Consider the following 25,145-nt stretch of genomic DNA (forward strand, 5'->3'; position numbering starts at 1 on the left):
TATTATTTGTCAAGATATATTTCCTCAAATTAAAGGGATAATATTTAACAACTGTTTAATTTAGGTAAAATTTTATGATTCAAATATCAACAAATTTAATTTCTATTCAAATTAAAAGTTTATTATTGAAAATATTAAACTTAAATCTCAAGCAACAACCCTTGTTTTCTTTCTCAAAAAGAAAGAAGAAAAAAAAAAACCCATATTTTTACTTCTACTCCAACTTAAAGTCTATTATCAATATTTCAAGAAAAACTAATTAGTAAATTAATTTTGTACATTTAAATTTCAACAAATTTTAATTTTATTCAAGCTAAAAGTCATATATTATTAAAAAAATATATTATAAACTTAAATTCCAGACAACAACTTATGTTTTTTTTCTCAAAAAAAAAAAAGAAACTTTTTGACTTTTACTCCAACAAAAATTCTATTATCAACATTTTCAAGAACAACTAAATAGTAAATTAATTTTGTATTATATGTTATGATATATTTTCTCAAATTAAGGTTTAACATTTAACAGCTGTTTTATTTAAATAAAACTAAAAATCTATCATCAAAATTTTCTAAACTTAAATCCCACACAACTCACTTTTTTTTTCCCTCAAGTTGCATCTTATTAAATTAATATTTTATTAGGATATTAAACTACATGACTTTTGATTAAGGGATAAGATTTTACAATAATTTTTAATTTAGGTAAAACTATTTCATCTAAGTTTTAGAAATTTAAATTCTACTCTAACTAATAGTACTCTATTATCTATCTATATATATATATATATGTGTGTGTGTGTGTGTGTGTGTGTGTGTGTGTGTGTGTGGGGGGGGGGGGGGTTAAAAGTGCTTGAATATGCGTTTGGGTTTTTGGCCTGATTAGTTGGTACAAATCTATTCAATCAGGGTCTCTAAGCCCACAGGTCAGTCCACACTATAGTGATCCGATGAGGTGTCCAAGGAGGAGTATTTCCTCGGACGGGCCCAGCAAAGGCCCTAAGACTTGCTAAATGGTTTAAAGGCAGAATTCTGGAAGATCTATTGGGTAAAGGTGTGATCCAAGCACCCTTTAGAAGCAAGAACGTGTGAGAAATATCTAAGGAAAAAGTTGCTACCACCGCATTAAAGGCCCTGCATCTACCTCCCTGGCCGCATTAATGGAGAAATGACCTCTGAACCGTGAAATTCAGCCTTCCAGCTATTATTTGAAGACTTTAAAAAGGTGGTGGATGGGACAAGTATCTGGGAAAAAGATTGGTGTTACACGTGGATGAAACATGGAAGAAGAAGAAGGATATAAGAAGACGAGAGAAGAAAGAAGAGGGGGATCGCTTCTTCTTGGTTGAAACCTAAAAGTTGTAATCTTTTGCTTAGAAAAAGGAATACTATACAAATTGTCCTTGGCTTATGTCCGAGGAGGTTTTTTTCGTTACGTCCATCTATTATTTGCATAGACAGCGGCACTCTAGCCTGTTGACCAACTTCCAACATCCCAAACCTAGGTTTCAAACCCATACTCTACAAATTTCATTGTATAAGACTCTTTGGACCTGAGCCCATCACTTGTTTTTGGGTCCAGATACAAATTGTGCACTATATATATATAGTCATGGTTTTCTGATATAATCTCTTTTAACTAATAAAGTCATCCCTATAATTAAATCCTACATAATCACCCCACGTTGTTGTATGTTATTTTTTTCACCTTTTTTTTTTCCCAATATGCAACTTATGCTTATGTTTTAATCTAATAAATTCATCTTATTTATTGTTCTTTGCTTTAGAATTTGTGTGCAAGATATTAATATTATGCTAAAGGAAATTTACTCTAAAGAAGCAAAATAATAGACACTCATTTAAGTTCTTGATTCTCTTGTGTAAGTTTTTAAAATTTTATTTTACATTCTAAATTTTTGAACTCTTTTGTGTATATTTTGATTTTTTGTTTTGGTTATTATATTTAATTTGTGAGAGTGCTAATTTTCTTAATTAGACTATCACTAGGAAAAAATTTGTATTGAGGAACTATTTTGTTTATTATTGTTTGTGCTAGCTAGAGTATAGATTAAATATAACCCAAATAGGAATGATCAAATTCATTTCATATCTCATATTAAGAAATTAACACAAAGCATAAAAAGAATTTTTAAATATAAAAATAGATAAACACTGATAAAGTCCAAACTCTAAACAATTAGAACTTCAAACAATTTTTTATTAAAATTATTTACTTATTTTATAATTTATTATTACTATTTATTTAATCATTTTGTTTTAATTATTTTTTTAAATAGTTTATATATGAATCTTCATTAAGTCATGCATTGCACGGGAATAATATTAGTAATTACATATTTTTATGCATTGTGTGGATCTATAACTAGTTAGACTAAATTACAAATTATACTCTTAAAGTATCGGATAATTTTGATTTTGTCTGTTAAAGCTTCAAAATTTTAATATGCTCCCCTAAAGGCTAAAGTTACATAGCCTTTGGATTTGCTCTTTATCTCTATTGAGAGTAGACCTATAGCAAAGGAGTATATCTCGACGGAATTAGATAGGGAGCTTTCTTAATAGTGGGATGAAGGATCACTCAATGAGTTAGGGTGGCCCCATTCTATTTTATCAACTTTAGGGAAACTCTAGATATAGGCCTAGATTGGGGTTCAAGTAATAGTCCGATGGTAGTGCCATATTTTGTAGTGCTCTATATTTGTAGATCAAACCCCACCTTCCATTTTTCATGCTATCTATTTGTTAAAAAAAATATACAAGTCATTAAATTTCACATTATATTAAAAATTAATAAAAAATTTAATTTTAAGATCTAATAAAATCATTTTCAAATTAAATTATATATATAGATATATATATATATATTTTTTTTTTTTTCAAGATTCAAAACACCACAATAACTCGTTGGGTGAAACTGATTCTGATTATCTTGGATGTGGGTGCTGTGGGGTTTTGAGGTTCATTGGGTACTCTATATTGGTTGATGTTTTTTTAAAATTTTTTTTTTTTTTACAAGTGCTTGTAACGGAAGAATTTTATCTTAATTTCTTGATTTGCTGCGACCCGCTTGCTCCTACGGATCAAGTCATGGTGAATAGATTGATAATTACAGCGAGTACTCTTTGATCTTTATCTAGCATGTCTTTCCATGCAGCTCTTGTGATTCTTGTTTGTTAGGATTTTGATAGTGAGATGAGATTCAAGGAGTTGACCATTTTTTTTAATATGAGATTGTGTGTGTTTCCAAAGAATATCAGGAAAAGAAATTGGAAAAATGAAAATAAAATAAATTAATAAATGGTTTTATTTTTATTTTGATAATTGATGTGGACAAAACAATATCGTTTTAACTGCATCAAAACTACATTGTTTTTAGTTGAGATCATTTTTTGGAGAACTAGGCATGGTGCATGGACGGAATGGAACAAATCCAAATGTTTTGTAGCATTGAGAGAGTTTATAAAAAAGGAAATTAATTAAAATTACCCCAAACTTTTAGGATGTAATTTATGATTTGGGATTTTAGATTTGTATATGTTCTCTCCTTAATTCTTTCTAATCTTTTTTTTTTTTTTTTGAGAAACTTTCTAATCTTATTTTTTTGATTTATTTCATGCTTCTGAGCTCCCAGGACCCAGATTTCTTTCTTATGTTTTATTAATTGGGGTATAGATATACAGAAATTGGGGTATAGATCACCTTGACCGCTTCTACTACAAGCGCATGGATGTTCACAAAGTCCACAAGAGCATTCACATTGGCCAGAATGTCCCATGATCCTTCTTCTTTTTCTTCTTTTCTTTTTAAGTTTATAAGTATTTCTTTGTAAATCTAAGAGCAAAACTCCATTTTTGAGGTTAGGGTTGAATTATAAATGGAACATGCTCTTGGTATGATGGGCACAATGCAAAAAAAAAAAAAAAAAAAAAAAGTAACCAAAGTCCTAATAAGTTCGATCAAACAAATATATTTGTAAAATAATAAGTTGTACATAGATCGAATATTTTAATTTAAAAAATATATCATAGATTGATTAGAAAATAATCAGTTTTCCATATATCAAAAGCTATAATTTACAATAGGTTCCAAAAATACATAAACAGTTTCCAGGACTTAAAACAGTTCAAATACTCAAACATAATTCATATTCTTAACAATCTTTTATGACTATTGTCACACTATATCTTCATAACTGGGTATCAAATTCAGATGAAACTAATTCTGTGCTAATGCATATCCCTTATTAGCTGAGTCCAGAAACACAATAGGCTCGTGATGCCCCAGATAGAACTAGTTTTGGTACCAATAAATAACCTCATTGGTTGTGTATCAGAGTCAAAATATAGTCAAATTTTCCCAAATCATAGTTCAATAAATATTCATCCCATTCAAAATAGATATATAAATCATATATATAGTAATTAAAAACATTTATAATAATTCTTTATTCTTTACTTTAAATCAATGTTGAAATAAAATTGTAACAATTGTAAAACAATATTCAATAGCTAAAATACTACAGTATAAGCAAAATAAAACAACATTCAGTAATTATTTTTAGTGAATTTTGTTTTCTAAAAAAAATTTCTTTCAGTTTTCATGTGCGCTGTCAATAGAATTGGAATAAGGTTTACTAGAAATAAGTGAGGGTTTTTATAGCAAGAAATCTATGAAGCATGGTCACATGGCCATAGACAACATGGCAATTCTCAATAAATTATAGGACATGAAACCATGGAGATACCACAATTAATATATATATATATATATATATATATATATATATATTTGATAATTTTATTTAGTTATAGGCATATTTCATGTTTATTTATAATTTTTCAAAATAAATAACTATCAAAAAAGTTTATAAAACATATATAAATATAAATGATTTTTTTTTCTCTCAACATAGTAAGGACACACATTCACAACTTAGAAGTGTCTCCAGCGGGTATCCAATACGGACACAAGGTTTTAAAGTATTCGTGTTTCTTAGCGAAAATTAAATAATGGAATTTTGCATTTGAAACTCCAAGGAGCACATTCCCCATGGGTAACTCAAATTCCACTTCACGATTGAAACTCTAGATTTGTTTATGCAGGTTGCAAATACCTGGCCACTAAGAGCATTCCCATCAAGTGTGTCAAATGCCAAATATTTGGCATTTGACACACCAAACTCTAAAAAACCACTTCTATCAAGTGTTTTAAATGTCATAATATTTGACATTGATGAACAGTGCAATCTCAAATTTGAGACCGCACTGTTCACAAATTGTAAAACTTATATTATTTTTTTATTCAGGTGGGGTCCGTTTTCTTTTAAAGAAAGAATAAAAATTGAATGAAGTTGTAAAATATATATATATATATATATATATATATATATATATATTGAAGAAAGAATATTTAAATAAAATTGTAAAAAAAAATAGAATGTTTAATGTTTGGTATATTGTAAAATGAAGTGCTAAAATTATAAAAGTAGTGTTTTGAAATTGTAAATACTAAAATTTTTACAATTGTTGACGAGAATGATCTAACGTCCCACCAATGCATGAGCTGCATTTTTTGTAGTTCCAATGGCAAGAGCTCTTCTCTGCACACTTGAGAGCACTTGTATGGGGTGTGAAAACCCCCCAGTTGCTATTTTAATGCAAACCTAAAAAAATTTTCATCTCAGCTACAGTAAGGTTGCAATGCAACCTTACTGTTCATGAGGATGTAAAGAAATTATAATTTTTTAATCTCTTCTCTCTCTTCCTCTCACTTTAAACTCCTCTGATCTCTCTCTTCTCTTACTTTTTTTTTTCTTTTTTCTTATCTCTTTCCCTCATGCTCTCTACTCTCTTCCTCTCACGGTGAAGCTTCTCTCTCAAGATCGGCTTTGGGTGGGTGGGTTTCAGATCGGTGTGGGGTTGTGGGTGGCTGTGGGTAGGCGTGGGTTCGTGGGGGCGGGGGTAGCCATAGGTGGGTGGTTTTGTACGTCGTGGGATCGTAGACTGTCGTGGGTGGTTTTGCACACTGTGGGGTTGTGGGTAGCCATGGGTGGGTGGTTTTGCTCACCATGGGGCGTGGGTAGTCATGAGGTTGTGGGTCTTGTATGTGTTGTGGGTTGGTGTTGGTGTTGGTGTTGGTGGGTTGTTGTTGCTGTTGGTGGATGTGGGGTTTTTGTTATGGGTTGCCATTGCTGTTGTTGGTTGCAGGTGAGGGTATTTGGTTGTGATTTGTTCTATGAGTTTGGATTTGGTTGGGTTTGGTTTTTGAATTTCAGTTTGGTGTTGCAATGGTGGGTTTTGTGGTTTGATTTGATGTTTTAATGGAATTTCAGAGGTGGTGGTGGTGGTTGGTTCGGTGGTACTGGTGTGTGAGCTTGGTTGTTAAGGATAGAGATAAAGATGAAGTGATGGAAAAGATAATAATTTTTAATATTATTTGTTAGTATATTTTATATTATTTTAATGAGTTGTTTGTAAAAATAGAAACTGGGATGTTAGAAGAATTGTAAAATGAGATTGGTATTTTAGTTTGATGATAAAGAGTTGTCATCAAGAACGAACGTCATAGGTTTAGGGGTTAAAATAGAACTTTTTTACCCTTATAAATGCTAATGTTCTAATAAATGCCATGGTTGTTATCTGCCCTACTAGTACATTCAAACTAAAACCAAGATCATATTTGTAGACTACTATGCATTTATTTGATATTGCTCATAGAGCACTCAACTGACTCAAGCTTCTAGGCTCTAGCAAAGAGAAAAAGGCAAGCCAGAAACGCCATGATTGTTATCTGCCCTACTGCCCATATTTGTAGACTACTATGCATTTATTTGATATTGCTCATAGAGCACTCAACTGACTCAAGCTTCTAGTCTCTAGCAAAGAGAAAAAGGCAAGCCAGAAATCCTAGTCTAGGTAAGTAGCTGAATCTAATGGCTCATTACCCACCACAACACAAAATTGTAGTATGGGAGCGGAGTTGCAACCTTTTGTATCATGGGGAGCTATCAGCTAGGCTTCCATCTTTATCTATTTGTAAAAACTCTTTTATTTTTATGTATAATTATTAAAAACTTTAAATAATTAGCTAGAAAAAAGAAGAAGTTAGCCCACCTAAATATTTAACGCCCCCCCCCCCCCCCCTAAATATTTCAGTTAGTTCAATGATTCTCTTAAAAAAAACAATAGATTTTGAAATAGATAAAATTTAGCTACAAAATTGCTTAAGGCTATAACCTTACTCAATATCTTTTTATTGAAGGTAAATTTTGACAAATTCATTGTTGGATTACATTTTCTTTTTATATCCTCTATGCTTCCAAAAATTAAAGATCAATAATTATATCATCAATAAATTGTTTGAATTGTAATTTTTTGTAATTTAAAATTATGCATAAAATATCATCTTATAGATTATATAGCAAATAACATCGGATTAGCAAAATATTTGACATGTGTATTAAGAGCATAAAAAACATGCAATCTAACAATTGGATTTTCAAAATATATAGTAATGTTAATATTATTTAGAAAGGTTGTAACCTTATGCTATAATAAATTTTGTAGTTAATTTTTGTCCATTTGCCAATTGGTATAGTACTTATAGAGATAGCGTAGTTTTTTTTCCCCTCAAATTCATTTTATGTACATGTTTGATATCAAACTAGACAACTTTTGTATACTTATAGGAGTTTAAAAGATAATAAGTTCCCCTAAAAAATTTTCTAGCAAATATACATATGTTATAGTTGATAGTTTTGTACACAATGTATTTATAAATTATGACTTACTCTATTATCAAACTATTAAGGTTTATATATGTGTATGTGTGTTTATGCATGCATGTGATAATTTGTCTGGACTCTTGACTAAAATATCCATAATTTGGCCCCTCCAAACCAAAAAATCCTAACTCCACCCTTGCTATGGGTGTGAAAAAGTAGCTGACAAAAATGGTGCCACCAAGCTTTTCCTAACAAATTTGGTTCCGTTAACTATCATAATTCTTCCCAAAAAAATACAAAATCTAGTGACACACTTTGCTACAACTTGTTTGTGATTAGTTTATTTTTCATCAAGTACAATTTGTATGTAATCTAATCATAAGCTAACGCCAGAACAAATTGTGGCAAATTATGTGTCTATAGAAGAACTATAATTCTTAAATACCCATAACTCATTGTCACAATTGTTTATAAAAAAAAACATATAAATTTTAGAAAAATATTAAAAACCATTATAAATTTTATTACAAAAATTTATAAGTTAATGTACCAATAAATGTGATTAATGCCAAATAACAAAAATTTTACTTAAGGATGTGTTAATAAATATGATTGACGGTGACTTTAATTTGAAAAATGGTCTTGTTAACGGGAATTTTAGAGCTTTTTTTTAATAGACCATTTTAGAAAAAAAGTTATACCAATATTATGAAAAATATAAAAAAATTGTCAAAAAATGCAGTTAATTTTTTTTTCCATAAAATTTTTAAAAAATATTTTCTAAACTAATATCCTTAGAATATCCCTTAACTAGTTTTTCTTTGAGAAATACCGGTTTGTACCTAATTGTCATTAAATGTTTATCCGCCAGCTATGAACAACTTCACCAACTCATTTATTTATAACTTGAATGGCCTTAACTTCTCAATATTCACTCAAAGTTGTCGCAAATTCTCTCACTTCTCTGAGCACGTACTCTGAGCTAAAGTCGGAGAGATATCAATGGAATTGGAAGGCCTGGTTCGTTGCTCAACAAATTACGTTCCTTTGACTCCCATAAGCTTCTTGGAACGAGCAGCAAAGGCCTACAGAGACACAACCTCGGTTGTGAACGGTTCTGTGAAGTACACTTGGGGGGACATGCATGAACGATGTCTGAAAATAGCTTCTGCTCTGAACCAGTTGGGAATTTCTCGTGGGGATGTGGTGAGTTGATTCTTTTGATTTCGGCTTTTGATCATTGTTTTTAGGAGTCCGTGTTTATGTGATTTTGGATATAAAATGGAAGAAAGGTGTTACGTACACAACTTTTTTATAATATATTCATCATAAATTATAGATAGTTAGTTATTTTTAGTTTAAATTTGAATCTAATACTAAGATTACTTTTTTGCCCTAACAATAACAACCTGTCACTTAGGATTTGTTGTAAAAATATTGTGAACATATCATTTTGTCAAAATGAAAAACATTTTTGACCAACTAGTCTCTAAGCCAAAAAGAGACTACTCAAATTTGAGTGAGAAATGATATGTTCACAACATTTTCATAATATTTTTACAACAAATTTGAAGTGATAAGTTGTTACTGGTTGTTATTATTGAGGCAAAAAAATAATCGTCGTATTAGGTTCAAATTTGAACCAATAACAACTAACCACCTATAATTTGTTGTAAAAATATTGTAAAAATATTGTGGACGTAACATCTTTCAATTTGAGTAATAATAATTATACACTAATTATACACACATGGCCACATGCCCAAAAAAAACTAATAAAATTTTATCTAACCGTGATTTCACAGTTTTAACTAAAATACAATTTCAAAAGGTACGTGGCCATAGGCGGCGTTACATACAAAAAGGGGGTTCAATTGAACCTCCTAACCTAGCCGAAAAAAAAAAATTTATATATAATTTTTTTTGACCCCCTCAAAAACAAATATTTGAACACCCTAACCCTAACCATTTATTTTTCAAACGCAGTTGATATAAACTTGAATATGATCATTTTAGTGCCACTTTCACAATATTTTTGCATTAATTTTACAATAAAAGTTAAGTGGTAAGTTGTAATTAGTTTTTTTATCTAGGCCCATAACTAGCATAATTTTTTTACCTCCCTTTAACAACTTGCCACCTAGATTTTGTTGTGAAATTTTTGTGAAAGTGTAACACTGCTCTTCCTATCAAAATAAAAAAATAAAAAAATAACACTACTCTTAAATTATTTAATTTTATAAGAAAGAAAACAATGTTTCAAATTTTTTTCTCATTTGTTGAATAAATAAATCTCTCCAAGACTTTGGCATTGACAGCGGAATGAAGCTAGTTTTTCACTGCACTTTTCTTTTTCATTAGCAAAAAATTACATCACCAATACAACCAACATATATGTATTTACATCTATGATTCTTCCCTCTTCTCTCTATCTCTCTCTCTCGCGTTCTAAGTTTTCTTAGTTTTTCTTTCTATCCAATTAAGTAGCTAGTTTGATAAGTGCTCTTCAGACCTTGGTGTTTGTTTCAATTACAAAAAAGTGACCAAATGTATGATTAAAAGACCATACTCTTTGAAAGGAAAAACTTATATTAGTTTCTGTACTTTTTCTTAATTTCACGTTTACTCCCAATCAAACTCCTAAGTGTTTTAGTATTCTTCTTTATCATATATTTTTATTTAATTAATATTGCATATAAATATAATAAGTTATTATTAATTTGACAAAAATGTATGATTAATTATTTAATTCTATTTGTTTATGCATTCAATGGTCGTTGTCTTACCTATCTTTAAACTTTTAATAATTTTTTTAGACTATTGTACAATATAGTTGTATTGTATACTATACTGTATTTAGAATACTATTTTAGATTATTGTATATAATATAGAAGTAGTATATATATACAAAAGAAAAATAATTATTTTATTTTTAACTTGCCCTCCATGACAAACTCCTAGCTCCTCTAGTGCTGACTCCCTTAGAAATATATCCTGGAGCCGCCACTGTGCGTGGCGCTACACATGGGTAATGTGTATGGGGTGTGAAATAGGGAGTGTGTACAAATTTCGGGACCAATGTTTGGTTGTTGTTGTATGTTTACTTAACACATTACATTTTATGCTTATAAATTATTATTCTTTCTTGAATTTATGTCTAAATATTTGGTTTATTCTTTATACTATTTATCTATCTATCATTTTTTTTTTTTTTTGAGATGTAGGATTTTCCGATGTCATATCTGTTTTGGTATGGAATGAATTTTATTTATATTTGCCTAGCAATTATATTGATTTGGTCTATTAGCATTACTTGGTCTATTTACCAAAAAAAGAATGATTACCAAGTTACCCGGACTAGGTCAGTCGGGTCACTCAAATGGGTCGGTTTGTAGGATCCCTTGGACAACCTATTTCCTTTGCTGTAAATTTTATTGCAATGGCATAGGTTTTATTATTATTATTGAAGATTTAAAGTCATTGAAAAAAAAAAAAAAGTGGTCAAGACTAAAAAGCATTTTATAGTACAATCTATTTAGTTTCTTGATTTGATTTTTCTATTTTGAAATTTATTGAAAGTTGCTTATTGCCAAGTTGATCCAATTACTTGATGTAGCTTGCCACTGAGATTGCCTATTTTTATAGCAAGAATATAAAGGAATTTGCATTTGAAACTCCCAAGGTGCACCTCCCAGTGATTTACTTAAGTCCACTTCACGGATGAAACTCTGGATTTGTTTATGCAGGTTGCAACCCTGGCCCCTAATGTCCCAGCAATGCATGAGCTGCATTTTGCAGTTCCAATGGCAGGAGCTCTCATCTGTCCACTTAATACACGCCATGATTCAGCGATGTTATCAGTCCTACTAGAACATTCAGAAGCCAAGATCATATTTGTAGACTACCAATTACTTGATATTGCTCATGGAGCACTCAAGCTTCTAACAAAGACAAAAAGAAAGCCACCAATTCTAGTCTTAATAGCTGAATCTGATGGCTCATTACCCACTGATCACATTGCTTCTGAAACTCACGAATATGAGAGTCTTCTGGCAGAAGGACACGATGGATTTGAGATAATACGACCAAATAGTGAATGGGATCCTATTTGTATTAATTACACTTCTGGCACAACATCTAGACCAAAAGGAGTAGTGTTTTGTCACAGAGGTGCCTATCTAAATTCTCTAGCAAGCGTTCTTCTCCACGGGATTGGCTCATTGCCGGTTTACCTTTGGACTGTGCCTATTTTTCATTGCAATGGGTGGAGCCTCACTTGGGGATTGGCAGCTCAGGGTGGCACCAATGTATGCCTCAGAAAAGTTACTCCAAAGGCTATATTTGACAACATTGCTCTGCATAATGTGACACACATGGGAGGGGCACCAACTGTCCTGAACATGATTGTGAATTCGCCGATCAGTGATCGAAGGCCGCTTCCTCACAAGGTGGAAGTAATGACCGGGGGTGCACCTCCACCTCCACAAATTCTTTCCAAAATGGAAGAATTGGGTTTTGGGATATCTCACTTGTATGGCCTCACAGAAACATATGGTCCAGGAACTTCTTGCATTTGGAAACCTGAGTGGGATTCTCTACCTCTCAATGAACGATACAAATTAAAAGCTCGACAAGGAGTACATCATGTTGGATTGGAGGATGTTGAGGTAAAAGATCCTGTCACAATGATAAGTGTACCAGCTGATGGTAAAACTATAGGGGAGATAATGTTTAGAGGTAACACAGTAATGCGTGGATACTTCAAAGATTTGGAAGCAACAAAAGAAGCTTTCAATGGTGGATGGTTTCGAAGTGGGGATTTAGCTGTGAAACATCCTGATAACTATATCGAAGTAAAGGATCGGTTGAAGGATGTAATAATTTCTGGTGGAGAAAACATAAGCACAGTTGAGGTGGAAACAGTTTTGTATAGTCATCCAGCAATTCTTGAGGCTGCAGTGGTTGCACGACCAGATAATCATTGGGGCCAAACTCCTTGTGCATTTGTGAAGTTAAAAGAAGGATATGATGGTGTTGGTGCTCAAGAAATAATCAAGTTTTGTCGAGATCATTTACCACATTATATGACTCTTAAGACCGTCATTTTTGAGGATTTGCCAAAAACTTCAACGGGAAAGATACAAAAGTTTATTTTGAGAGAGAAAGCAAAGGCTATGGGCAGCCTTTCTTGACCAACAAGTTTGGCGAGTGTCAAACCTTTTTAATCTTCTCGGAATGTAATAAATTTTCTTTCTTTGTTCTATAATAAATCCAACAAAATATCTATTTTAGTCACTAAAGGTATGTTTAGTATACTCTAATAACTAATGTAATGGAACAGTTGTTAATGTCTATTAGCAATTCTATTATTTGGTTGCATCTTTATTATATGAATCAGTTATTACATAGGAATAAGTTTTCTTTAAATTGAATAATAAATATTCCTCTTTAAAATTGATGTAATAGTTATTTTTTAGTGCATATAATAAGTTTTAAAATTAATATATTTCTAAAAATATAAATTTTCCTTATACATCATCTTTTACAAGCTTTCCATATGCAACAACCAAATTTATGGACAGTAATAGCTATTACATTACAATGTCATTTATTCCCAGTAATCAAGATTACTATTTTTAATATAATCTACATTCAGTATACTGAACGTGCCCTAAAGAGTTTTAAGGAGCTGAAAATGGCTTTAAGGGTAGAACTGAAATTTGGAACTTTTAGAGGGAAAAAACTCAACAAATTACTGTTCATACAGCTTTAAGGGTAGAGGTTAAATTTGGAGCTAGTTTCAACAATTCTCATTCTTTACATTTTTTACTATCGGCTTGGCCTATAGTAGGTATTTGGTTCACCACCTTAAGTATTAACATTCATCATGACAGGAGCTTTGGCTCATGGAGCTATATTTTTTCATTAGAGATTACAATAAAAATTAAACTTTAAAACACTATTTGATGTAATTTGCCAAATATTGAAAACATTAAAGAGTTTTTCGGGTAACACTCTATATTATGAAAGTAGTACTATAAAGACTCTACTTCTTAGTTCTTACAACAATTACAAACGCAGAGTCTCCAGCCTCTCAAGCCTCATCCATGCACACATATAGAGTTTTAGTTTATCTATTGTCATGCATCCCAATTATTGTAAGGGTACTGTGGGGAGTAAAAAGACCCTGATGGGTATATGGGGCTCTGGGCCATGTTAAGGAAAGCCGACCTGCTCCTGGGTTTAGAACTTGGTAGTACTACGGGTCGGCCCATTCGCCGAGGATCCGAGAATATAGCCGAAAATGATTTTTCCCCTCGGACGGACATCGGAGATTCTAGGACTTCATTGTAAAGGTTAGGGAATGACACGGTGAAGACCAATGGTAAAAGGGGGTGAACCCTTGAATGTCCTAGAAGCATCGATGCTAGAGAAATACCAAGGATAAAGGCTGCCACATCCGCATTAAAGACCCTGCACCTACCACCCTGGCCGCATTAATGGGGAAGTGACACCTGAACAGTGGAAGGAAAACTTCTGGTTACTATTCAAAGGCACTGAGAAAAGAAATATCTAGGTTAAGGGGGAGATGGGACAACACGTGTACAAAGTATCAAAAAGAGGAGTATTTAAGGGGCAACTTAGAACATAAAGGGAGGGGGGACTTCTTTGTAATCGAAAAGGAAAAGAAAAAAGGGAAAAAGATAATATAATAACAACTCTTGGCTTACATCCGAGGAGGTTGATTTACAATATTCTCCATTATTTTTTGAGTGTTTGCAATCTTTGGCTTGTCATTTAATCCTCACATACTTCTAACCTGGGTTTCAAGCCCACACTCTACAAATTCATATTGTTTAAGGCTCATTGGGCCTGAGCCCGTAACTGTTCTTGGGTCCAGGTGCAATTGTGCACTTACAGGTACCATCAAGGGTGCTGCAGCAACAAGTTTAATGGTCTTGTTCTCAAAAGGCTCGTGTGGGGGCCCAAGGAGGATAATGTAGGGATAGAAAATTGAACTACCAGTATAAAAATGGTTTTAGGAAACATAAATTGTATCAAGATTAATTAATTTCAAATAAATCAAATAATTAATGTCACACTTATATGTCTTAATTAACATATATAATGTACGATAAAAAAGAGAAGGCAAAAACACCATTTTGGTCCCTACATTTTGTGGTCACAATCAATTTAGTCCCTATATTTTGGTAACAGTCAATTTGATCCTTACTATTTTCAACTTGAAGTCAATTTGGTCCCTACCCTTAACTCACTAACGGAAAATACTTACATGGCAAACGGAGGACATAGTTAGCACATTTGATGCTGACATGACAAATAAATATAATATTTAATAAATATTTTTAAATTCTAGACATTTTCCCAATTAAAATAAAAATAATTTTAATTTTAATTTTAATTTTGCAATTTTAAAGGTGGAAATTAAAATTAGGAATCCGATTTTCTTTGATTTTCTTCAATTTTCATGGCATTCAAACACAAAATCACCTTCTTCATTTTTTTTTAATCCTTGAATTCATAAATATATTCCACAACATGTCACCTCTATACAATTGAGAAACATCTAGATCAATAAAAACCAATAAGAAATTGAAATTTTGGAATACGAAAAATTCAACAAATTTTCCCCAGCAAACTTTCTCGGTAACCAAACAGAAACCAAGAAAAAGAAAAAGAACAAGAGCAAACCCAGATGGAGACCCCTCTCATTTCGGGTTGGTATATTTATGTTGAGTCCAATCCAGTGACTTTGATGGGGACAAATCTAACTAGATATGTTTACACAAAACCCAGATAATCTAGTGGCCAAATTTCTCCTTAAAACTTTAAAAAACCAAATCAAAACACCAAACCCATGGATCTAACATCACCCTCAAAACCCAATTTTCTAAACCCTAACAACCAATAGAAAATCCATTACAAAGGAAACAAACTTGCTCATTGGGTGGCTGCAATGAGATTTCTATTTGGCGCTAGAATTTGATGGCTAGAACGGTGACGGTGCAAGGCAGGAATGGCAATGGCGGCGCAAGGCAGGAACGGTGACGACGCAAGGCAGGGATGACGACGGTGCATGCATGTTTACATTTCAGAGACTCGATCGCTTCCACTTGTTTTTCTTTTCTTCTCTCTCTGTTTGGTTCCCAAAGAATGAATATAACTTTGTTGAGTTGAGGTTTTTGTTTTTATTTCATTTCAAATTTTGTATAGTGAGATTGTTGAAAACTTGAAATTGTAATTTGTGGATCGATTTTTTACAAGAACTTTAATTAATTTGAGCTATCCACCAGATATGTTTTATTAGGAAAAGTAATAATTTTTAGCAGCAATTTCTTTTCAACTTATATATATTTTTTATTGGGAAAATGCCAACTTGGCATTTTAAAATATTTATTAAATATTATTTTTAGTATTTTATTTTTCATGTCAGCATCAAATGAGCTAACTGTGCTCACCATTTGCCACGTAAATATTTTATATTAGTGAGTTAACAGAAGAAACCAAATTGACCGCAAGTTGAAAATAACAGGGACCAAATTATTGTTATCACAATATAGGGACCAAATTGACTGCCAACTTGGCATTTTAAAATATTTATTAAATATTATTTTTAGTATTTTATTTTTCATGTCAACATCAAATGCGCTAACTGCGCTCACCGTTTGCCACGTAAGTATTTTCTGTCTGTTAGTGAGTTAACTGTAAGAATCAAATTGACTGTAAGTTGAAAATAGCAAGGACCAAATTACTGTTATCAAAATGTAAAGATCAAATTGACTATGAGCTCAAAATATAGGGGACCAAAATGGTGTTTTCGCCAGAAGAGAAATATAATAATTAATAACAAAGAACAAGATGTAAAAAGCTTTGTTTTGATGAATGATGAAATAGAACAACTCCCAACATGAAGAGAGAGAGGATGTTCTTGAAGGTGTAGATGAAGGGTGAGTGGATAAGAGGTTGGGACAAGGTGGAAAATGACATAGCTAGTGATGGTGATGCGGCAGCTAATCTCAGAGCTGAGGTGAGTGAGAAAGGTTGTTGGGATGGGCGACGAATTCAAACCTTTTGTTGTTAATGAACGTTGAGTGTTTTTTTTTTTTTTTTTTGGAGAGTTTGAATGGTTTTTTGTTTTGTTTGTACCATTGTTTTTAAGGAATTTTGTTAGTGGAATGCTAACATGGCATAATTTGAACTCTTATATTATAAAGGAAAAGTTAGGATTTAAAAAACTCACTGTGATAAAGTGCCCTAAGAATTCTAGAGAATTTTGATCCGCCTTATTGAAAGGAAACATCTCACGAGAAACCTGCTAAATTTGTGAGATTTGGCCAAATCAAAATGCATTAAATGTATCCAACTCACTCGTAAGAGTGAGTTTGGTTTAATTTTTTGTTTTGGAGCTTTTTGAATAAGTAGCGATTTACAATTGTTGTTATGGGTATGCAAGGCGAAAATGCTTCTTCTTCTTTTTTCACGCTTACAATATTGTAAAGCACAATTGCAAAATTTCACCAATCGCCCTATGGTCACATTTTCAAATTGCCAACATAATTTTAGCCCAAAAAGCTCTAACCAAACAGACGCTTAGCTTAGGTAAATTATTCCAGATTTTGTGACAAGTACAAAAATCAGTGAGACAAATCAATGCTCTTATTTGTGTTTTAGGCCAACACATAGGCTAGCTCACGGGCCTTCAGCTTTTACTAGTGTTCCCAACTCACTATGTACAACCCAAGTTTAGTTTCATAGGTAAGCCTAAATAGGCACTCTTTAGTTTTACCCAAAACCACACTAATTCAATTTCCCAAATAAAACACATAGGCTTGGGCCTTTATGTGAATAAAATTCCACAAATAAAGATATTGAGCCCAATAAGAGTCCGACCTTCCTTTGTGCAAATTTATGGGATATTTGCAAAAATCACCATCAATACTACCAATTTTGCAAAGGAGATTTACAGCTATCTTACGGTTTGAATTTTCTAGTACATATTAGAAGGTTGAAACTCTGCTTTCGTAATCAAGTATTTTGAGTCTCGTTTCTCAAAAAAAGAAAAAAAAGTATTTTGAGTCTCCACATAACGAGATAGTATCTCATATATCCGAGTCTTAGAATAATGTTATTCTTAAAAGACTTGATTGATTGGTACAATTCGCCCAAAATGGTTAATTTCCCATTTCTTAGATATGTTGTAATTTTATTGTTATGTATATGTAAGGTCCATTTCTTATGGCCAACATTTCATTCTCCATTAACTGATACAAAGCTCATTAGTTTAAAAAGCCTGTTTACACGATGAACCACAGACACAAACTAAATAATATCACACGGTCTATCATTTCCAGCTCATTTTGGTGTTCAGCAGAGAGAGAGAGAGCAATTTGCTTCTTGGTCTTAAGCTTTTTTTTAGCGTAGTCCACTCCATGCAAGCAGAAGCATACTATTGGATCACTGGCTACCATCATTTCCCCAAACATTGTCCCATGAGCCACTTGGGGCAGCCTTTGGTCCTTCAATGTAGTTCTGATTTCCATTATAATTGTGAGGTCCAGGATGTGGATATCCATTGGGGCCTGGTGGATGAACCTTCTTTGGCTTCGTTCTGATCCCCAGTATCCTCAGCACAAATCTCGCTAGCTCCCCATATAACATACCCGAGCGATCAAAAAGCTGCAATGATAACCATGTCACATAAAACTAGATAATGCTTCAATGGTTCTGAGAATACATAGGTGGAGTAAATTACAAAGAAATAATATATAATGAAACAAAAAGACGTCTCTAATCAATCACATAGAATTAAACAAGGAGAATTTATGTTCGAAACCTTCATTTTTTACCGTGTTTGAAAATACTGCATCTAGAAAGATAAAATTCAGATCGGTGATCTGATAATTAAATACATTGTATGAAGGAAGTTGGGGAGGGGACTTCAAAAGATATTCTAATATACGCATTGGAATTTTGGTTCAACATGACAGAATTTGGAAATAAGCATCACCAATTAACTCAAATATCCTGGGTTAGTAACCGAAGCTATCACATCTGCTTTGGCCTACTGGCAACTAGCTTTACTTTTAGGGAGGGGGTGGGACTTGAGGATAATACGGATTTACATTTTCCAGAAAGAAAAGCCGGGGGGGGGGGGGGGGGGGGGGTGGGGAGGGTATGTGGCCTATACAACTGTTCTTACAGTATATGTAAAGGTGCAAAAGAAAGTAATGGAGAGCACACCTGAAGAAGTGCAGTCATGAACAAATGGAAAGCCTGTGTGTTCTGGTCTATAAGAATTGCTATCCTACCAAAAAAGTTTACCACACCCTGCGTCTGCAACAAAGAAAATACAAAAACTAAGTAACAGCATTATGGAAATATCCGAGCCCAATAGGCCTCATTACTCACAAATTCAATCAGTAAAAGATGTTCCATATAAGATTGATTTATCATGAACACACTAAGGACTAAGAAATCAATTAACAAAGGAGTGAGACACCTTCTGAAGCGATCCATTAGTTAATCACACAGAATAGAAGATAGAATAATGTGCACACACACAGCCAAGGTCACATTTATTTGGCACATCGGGTAACCAACTAGAATGATTTTTTTGTACTTATCCAGAGTAGATTTAAACAAACCTTTAGTTAGCACAGGCACTGGCAAAGCTTTATTATCTTCTCCTCCCCCAAAACCCCTTCCCCCAAGTTGCAATTTTAAAATTTGAACCTATGATTTATCCTAAGTTCCTAACCCAACCAAAGAATCACCAACTAGCCAGGCCCAGGGGAGAAGTCATGCCAGATTTCATAAGGGGAAACAAATATAAGCACCATGTATGTGTTAGTCATCCTACCCATACAAAAAATTAGACAAAGCATCATGTCTTACCACCCGAAGAGCTGAAATCCAAAACCCTGGAGGAGATGGAGGAGCACCATAAGGATCATTTGGATCTTGACCTCCATAAGGACCATTCATACCCATACCATAGCCACCCATGGGGCCTCCAAGACCACTATTATACATTCCACCTCCATACATCCCAGATGATCCATAAAGACCACCACCATACCCTCCTCCCCTATACATGCTGTTTCCATACATCCCCCCTCCACCATACAATCCCCCTACACCACCATATGATGAACCATACATTCCAGAACCATAGCCAGAGTTGTAGTTCATAGTAGAGCCATAACCTGCAAATTTAGGGAATTTTTTCAAAAGATCCATGACCAGCCATAAAAAGAAGGGGTAAAAATGATCAACGAAAGGTAATCAGAGACCAATAGTTACCTCCATAGGTACTATTCCCATATCCCTGTTGGGCCTGTTCCCAAGGCCTTGTAGGAACAGGCCTTCCAGGGGTATTCCTATTAATAACGGCATTGTTAGCAGATGTAGAAACAATTTCTCCAGGTTTTGCAGTTCCTGAAGCCTCAACTACATCACTCGTGCTGCCAGCTGACGGGGGTTTAAAAGGTGCAGGGCCAGATGATGAGGCACCTGCTCGCTCCCAAGGCTTTGGTGGAGGACTATTACCTACAAAAATGTAACATCATGATTCAATTCCCAGAGTATTTATAAAAAGGTTGACTTATGACATCATCTTAACCAAGCTGAGTGACAATACCAAAACATTAGTTCCAAGTACTTTATTATAGTGAAAACTTATTAACATCCCACAATGCCATTAATTCAGTGCTTTATTATACGGGGAAGGGGGGGGGGGGGGGGAGAGAGAGAATTGCCCTTTCTATTATATATGACATTATGTGATGTGTAATATATTCAGATCAAAATTGATCTTACGTCAAATGTTCTATGGATACAAGTTTTTTAATGCCCCAAACTCTTGTCTGATCATGCACTACTTAGAAAATACAGCACCCTTTGTGAGACAAAGTACTAGTCAACCAAGTGACATTACTAATTCTTAAAAGAAAAAAAAAAAAAGAGTACTTCACACCCAAAACAATGAAAATGAAAAACGTAATGAGCTGAAGTGAGCACTTTATTCTTGCACAAAATTCTACTGATGGTTCATGTCTAAACAAAACCCCCGTATTTCAAATAATTGATGACCCAAGAGATTGAGAAGGATTTTATAGCCAGGCACTTGGCACTGTATCAAGCTTGTACAGACTGAGACAGCCCAGCTGTGTTGTGTACAATAGATAAGCATCATAGGCACTCTAGTAGTGACTACAGAACATTTTTCAAAGGATAATACATTCGACAACTGCAAGGAGCCCAATGCCCATACAACCAACTAAACCTACTACAATATGTACTTTGATTTCACACCCAAAATTCATGCTACTATTATAAACCTGACCTCTAAAGGCTAGGCATAAGGTGATGCTATGTGTAGTTTACTTCCATTGAGTTATTATCAACTGCATTGATAACAACAATAATGATGATAATGGTTCTATTCCAAAATACTTTATCTAATTTTTTATTATTCTTCAGGATGTCATGAAAAATTTACACAAAGTATATTAACCCATACATGGTCTCATCATACAAGCTCATTACCATAACCTGTAGTTAATTAGAAAAGGAGGATATTTGACAAACACAATCCCTAAATTTCAACTCAATATCCAAGTATCCAACCAGCAAAAGACCAAAATCTAGCATGAAAAAACATCTCATTTAATTTTTTTGATAAGCAACATCTCATTTTAATATATATATATATATATATATATATATATATATATATATATATATATGACGATGAACCCCCTCAAGGCATGGGCCTGTGGGACCACCCTGAGGAGCAAACCCCAAATGCCTACACACCTCCACTGAGTAGGCATAAGGTAAATCGCAAAATGCTTTAACATCTCATTTTACTATGAACTTAATAATTAACAATTTCTAAAAAAATTCTATGATGCAGATGGTAGAGCTCGGGGAAAATAAGGTCAAATGCCAAAAGATTCAAGACTTGTGGTCTAGTTTTATTTTGGAGTCTTCTTAGCACCTTCACATGATACTCAATTATTATTTTTTTTTATAAGTAATAAGAATCATATTAATCATGAAGAAAAATCGTAAACAGCAAAAACAAGGTGTTCATGATGATGAACACGAGAAACAACAACAAAAACAACTAAGATATGAAAAGCAACTTAAGGGGCAATACTAAGGGAAGTAAGAAACTCCAGAGTAGAAGAACAATTTGAAGAACCCCAGCACCTAGCCCAATCAAAAAGATTACTCTGGCAGAGAGCTTGTAACTGTTCAAGCGATTTCTCTTTAGCCTCGAAAGAGCGCCGATTTCTTTCCATCCAAATAACCCACATCAAACAACCACGAACCATATTCCATATGTCCGAAGAAAATTTCCCCATCCAATTACTCCAACAAAACACCAAACTCTCCTACTAGAATGAGGGAAATTTGGTAAATTCCAGATATTATGGAATGGGCTGTCCTTGTTTTACCAAAGGCCATAGCCCATAAGTATTTTGTATTTTGAGTCATTTTCCGATTTGCTTTAGAAATGCTTAAGTACATTTCTTTGTTATTAGTAGTCTTAGTCTTTCTAAGAATAGATTATTTAGGAGTCCTAGTCCTTCCAAGAAATGATTGAGCATTGGCCTAATATAAAGGCTTTATTGAATTTCTCATGGTTTATTTTTAAGTTTTGAGGGTGTGATTACCTTTTCTCCAACCTAAGTGTGATTGTGTTTAGGTTCATCTGATTGAATAGTGTTTACCTTTCTTTATTCCTCGTTCTATTCACTGTTTTAATACACAACAGACATTAAACATATTCAATATTCAATCTTTTATTGCCTAAACTTAGATAAACCCTTAAACATCAAACCGTATTTAAGAATTGTTCAAGATCTCATCAATGAAATCTAATTTTATTGCTAAATTCTTAAAGATCCTGCATCAAAATTGGTATTAGAGCCCATTCAAATTTTGTCACGCATCATCTTAATTACCATCTGACCTATGAAATTCCAATTCAATAAGCATGATAGTTATCAGAAGAGTCTGTGACCAAGTGATTTAAATAAGAGAATGAGAGTTAGAATCCTTGTTTAGGATTTGTGATGCCATTGATGATATACTGTTTGTGTTATTTCAGCTCCTTTTCAAGAAATTCAGGCCAAAGTGAGCAAGTCAAAGGTGCCATGGGATAAGAGGGAGGAGCAAAGAATTTAAATGAAAACAACAAGGAATGCAAAAAAATGACATTGCCCTTGAATCTTGACACACCCATTACCCATATGACCATATGAGTTGATTGACAACTTACACACACACCCACTGGGCTTTGAACCTACAACCTCACCTTCCATCCCATCCTTACAGGGGAGAATTCGGAAGTGTCACTTGAGCTAGTACTCATTAATGTAAGGGTCAATATACATCACCTATTATGCCTATAACATACTCAATGATTTCGAAAATGAATTTCAGAAGAGCACCCAATACTACTCATGAATAGTCTGTAGATATTGTATGTGAACACAGCAAAAAGTGACACTGTATTGCATTAGAAACTATTTCAGGGGAGAACATTTTCCTGATGGAAAGATTACCATTTTTCAAAGAATTCTTCGGTGGATACTCAGTAAATACACACTTAAACATATCAGAAATACAACTTAAATGACTATGGGTAATCTATAAGCCTTTATCTCATAACATACACAGTAGGTGATTGCCCAAATGAAAATTGATGAAAAGCCATGAGATTTAGATATCCACACAACCCCATACAATGTTCATGACTAGCCTAGCTACTATGATGCCCAAGATGCAACTACCAAAAACCTCCTACAATAAACCCCATATAATTGCATTCCAAAATAAAACTGAACCAATATTCACAAACAAGCGAATTGAAAGACCACCCAAGCTAGAAATTCAGTCAAAACGCCTAAGCAATTAATTCCCTACACACAAAAAAACAAAGTGCAAGCAAAAATTTTAGCGAAAATTTTGTTTAAAACCCCCAAAATATCAAATGGAACATTTTATCATGAAAGAAAATTATTCATGAGACTTGATTCTTCTCTTAGTTTAGTCTCTTGATTGTTTTCTGTGGTGTTCTGTTTTGTGCTTTGTTGTGCTCATTCACATGAACACAGTGTATGTTTCTTTTTCCATTTTCATCAATAATAATTCTTATATTACCTATCAAAAAAAAAAAAATTTATTCATGAGACTTCAGTTTTAGGTAAAGATTTCCACGGAAACAATCAGAAGACAACAATTAAATTTCATTAAATATTGAGAAGAATCAAGCTGACTATAACTAAAAATTAATAAGCTAAAACCAAAAGATTAGGATTCTTTTTTTTCTTTTCCAGCAAAATCAATAGCTGAATTTAGCTAAGAACCCAAATAGGATTCATGGGTTTGTCCCTAAACCAATAAAAACTATGATTTTCCTTCGTTTTCTCAGCAACCAAACACAGCCCAACCTCTAATTATTAACCCCCCCCCAAAAAAAAAAAAAAAAAAACTAATCAAAGCCAGAAATTCCGATCTCAAAGCCAACCCATCGAATCCCCCAAAAGTAATCAATCTCCAATTCAAACCAAAACAAAATTTTCAACAAAAACACAAACACAAATCAATAATCCAAAATCAAATAAGCTAAATTTAACAAATGAGAGAGAGAGAGAGAGAGAGAGAGAGAGAGAACGAACCGGAGGGTTGTTGATTGGAGGCCATTGAAAAATTTTGCAGAGGTTATCGAGACTGCATATATGTACAGAGAGATAGCGATGAGAGAGAGAGAGAGAGTTTTAAAAAAAAAAAAAGAAATTTCTCTCTTTTTTCTCCTGTAAGAAGTAGGAGAGTGGGAGCAAATATTAACCGATTACAGCGTATCACTTTTTTAGTCTTTCAATGCGTTTTGTTTTGTTTTTTCTGATTAGGATTTAGGAGGAGGGAGGTTGTTTCTGGACCGTTTGATCCAATTTTGTGGGGCCCATTTATTGCTGACGTGGATGGCCTATGAATTATTTGCGGTACATAGAATAGTGGTGTAGTACACCATACAACATACACTTAAAAAAATATAAAAATATAAAATTTTAAGACATTTTTCGCATGTCTTGAGTTTACAGGTTTTTTTTTATTGTTCTAATTTGGACACAACATTACTTTTTTATATAATTTTAAAATTTAAAACTGTCAAAAAATCAGGCCCATAACTTTTTAATATAATTTGTTCAATGATGGGTTTTTATACGATGGAGTAAAAATAATATGTCTACAACTTGCCATATGGTCAGCAGAACAAGTTGAAAATTATTATTTTTACAATATTTTCATAATACTTTCACAATAAATTTTAAATAGTAAAATTTTACTCGTTATTAATTGTAAATT

The 25,145-nt window shown here is 33.1% G+C and overlaps 2 protein-coding genes across 2 annotated transcripts; one reads left to right on the top strand and one right to left on the bottom strand.

The window, feature by feature from the left end:
- Window positions 1-8,674: 8,674 nt before the first annotated feature.
- LOC142632025 (isovalerate--CoA ligase AAE2-like) lies at window positions 8,675-13,111 on the top strand. The gene is made up of 2 exons (XM_075806449.1): window positions 8,675-8,947; window positions 11,489-13,111. Exons 1-2 carry the CDS (start codon window positions 8,744-8,746, stop codon window positions 12,932-12,934), a joined length of 1,650 nt encoding a protein of 549 aa, XP_075662564.1. The 5' UTR covers window positions 8,675-8,743; the 3' UTR covers window positions 12,935-13,111.
- A 4,797-nt stretch (window positions 13,112-17,908) lies between these two features.
- Window positions 17,909-24,642, bottom strand: LOC142631298 (peroxisomal membrane protein 13). Its single transcript, XM_075805443.1, has 5 exons — window positions 24,458-24,642; window positions 20,067-20,312; window positions 19,659-19,969; window positions 19,005-19,097; window positions 17,909-18,440 (listed from the first exon to the last, which is right to left on the bottom strand). The coding sequence occupies exons 1-5, from the start codon at window positions 24,480-24,482 to the stop codon at window positions 18,219-18,221; spliced, it is 897 nt and encodes a 298-aa protein (XP_075661558.1). The 5' UTR covers window positions 24,483-24,642; the 3' UTR covers window positions 17,909-18,218.
- Window positions 24,643-25,145: the final 503 nt, after the last annotated feature.

This window comes from Castanea sativa, chromosome 4 (assembly GCF_040712315.1).
Source record: "Castanea sativa cultivar Marrone di Chiusa Pesio chromosome 4, ASM4071231v1".
Lineage (NCBI taxonomy): Eukaryota > Viridiplantae > Streptophyta > Magnoliopsida > Fagales > Fagaceae > Castanea > Castanea sativa.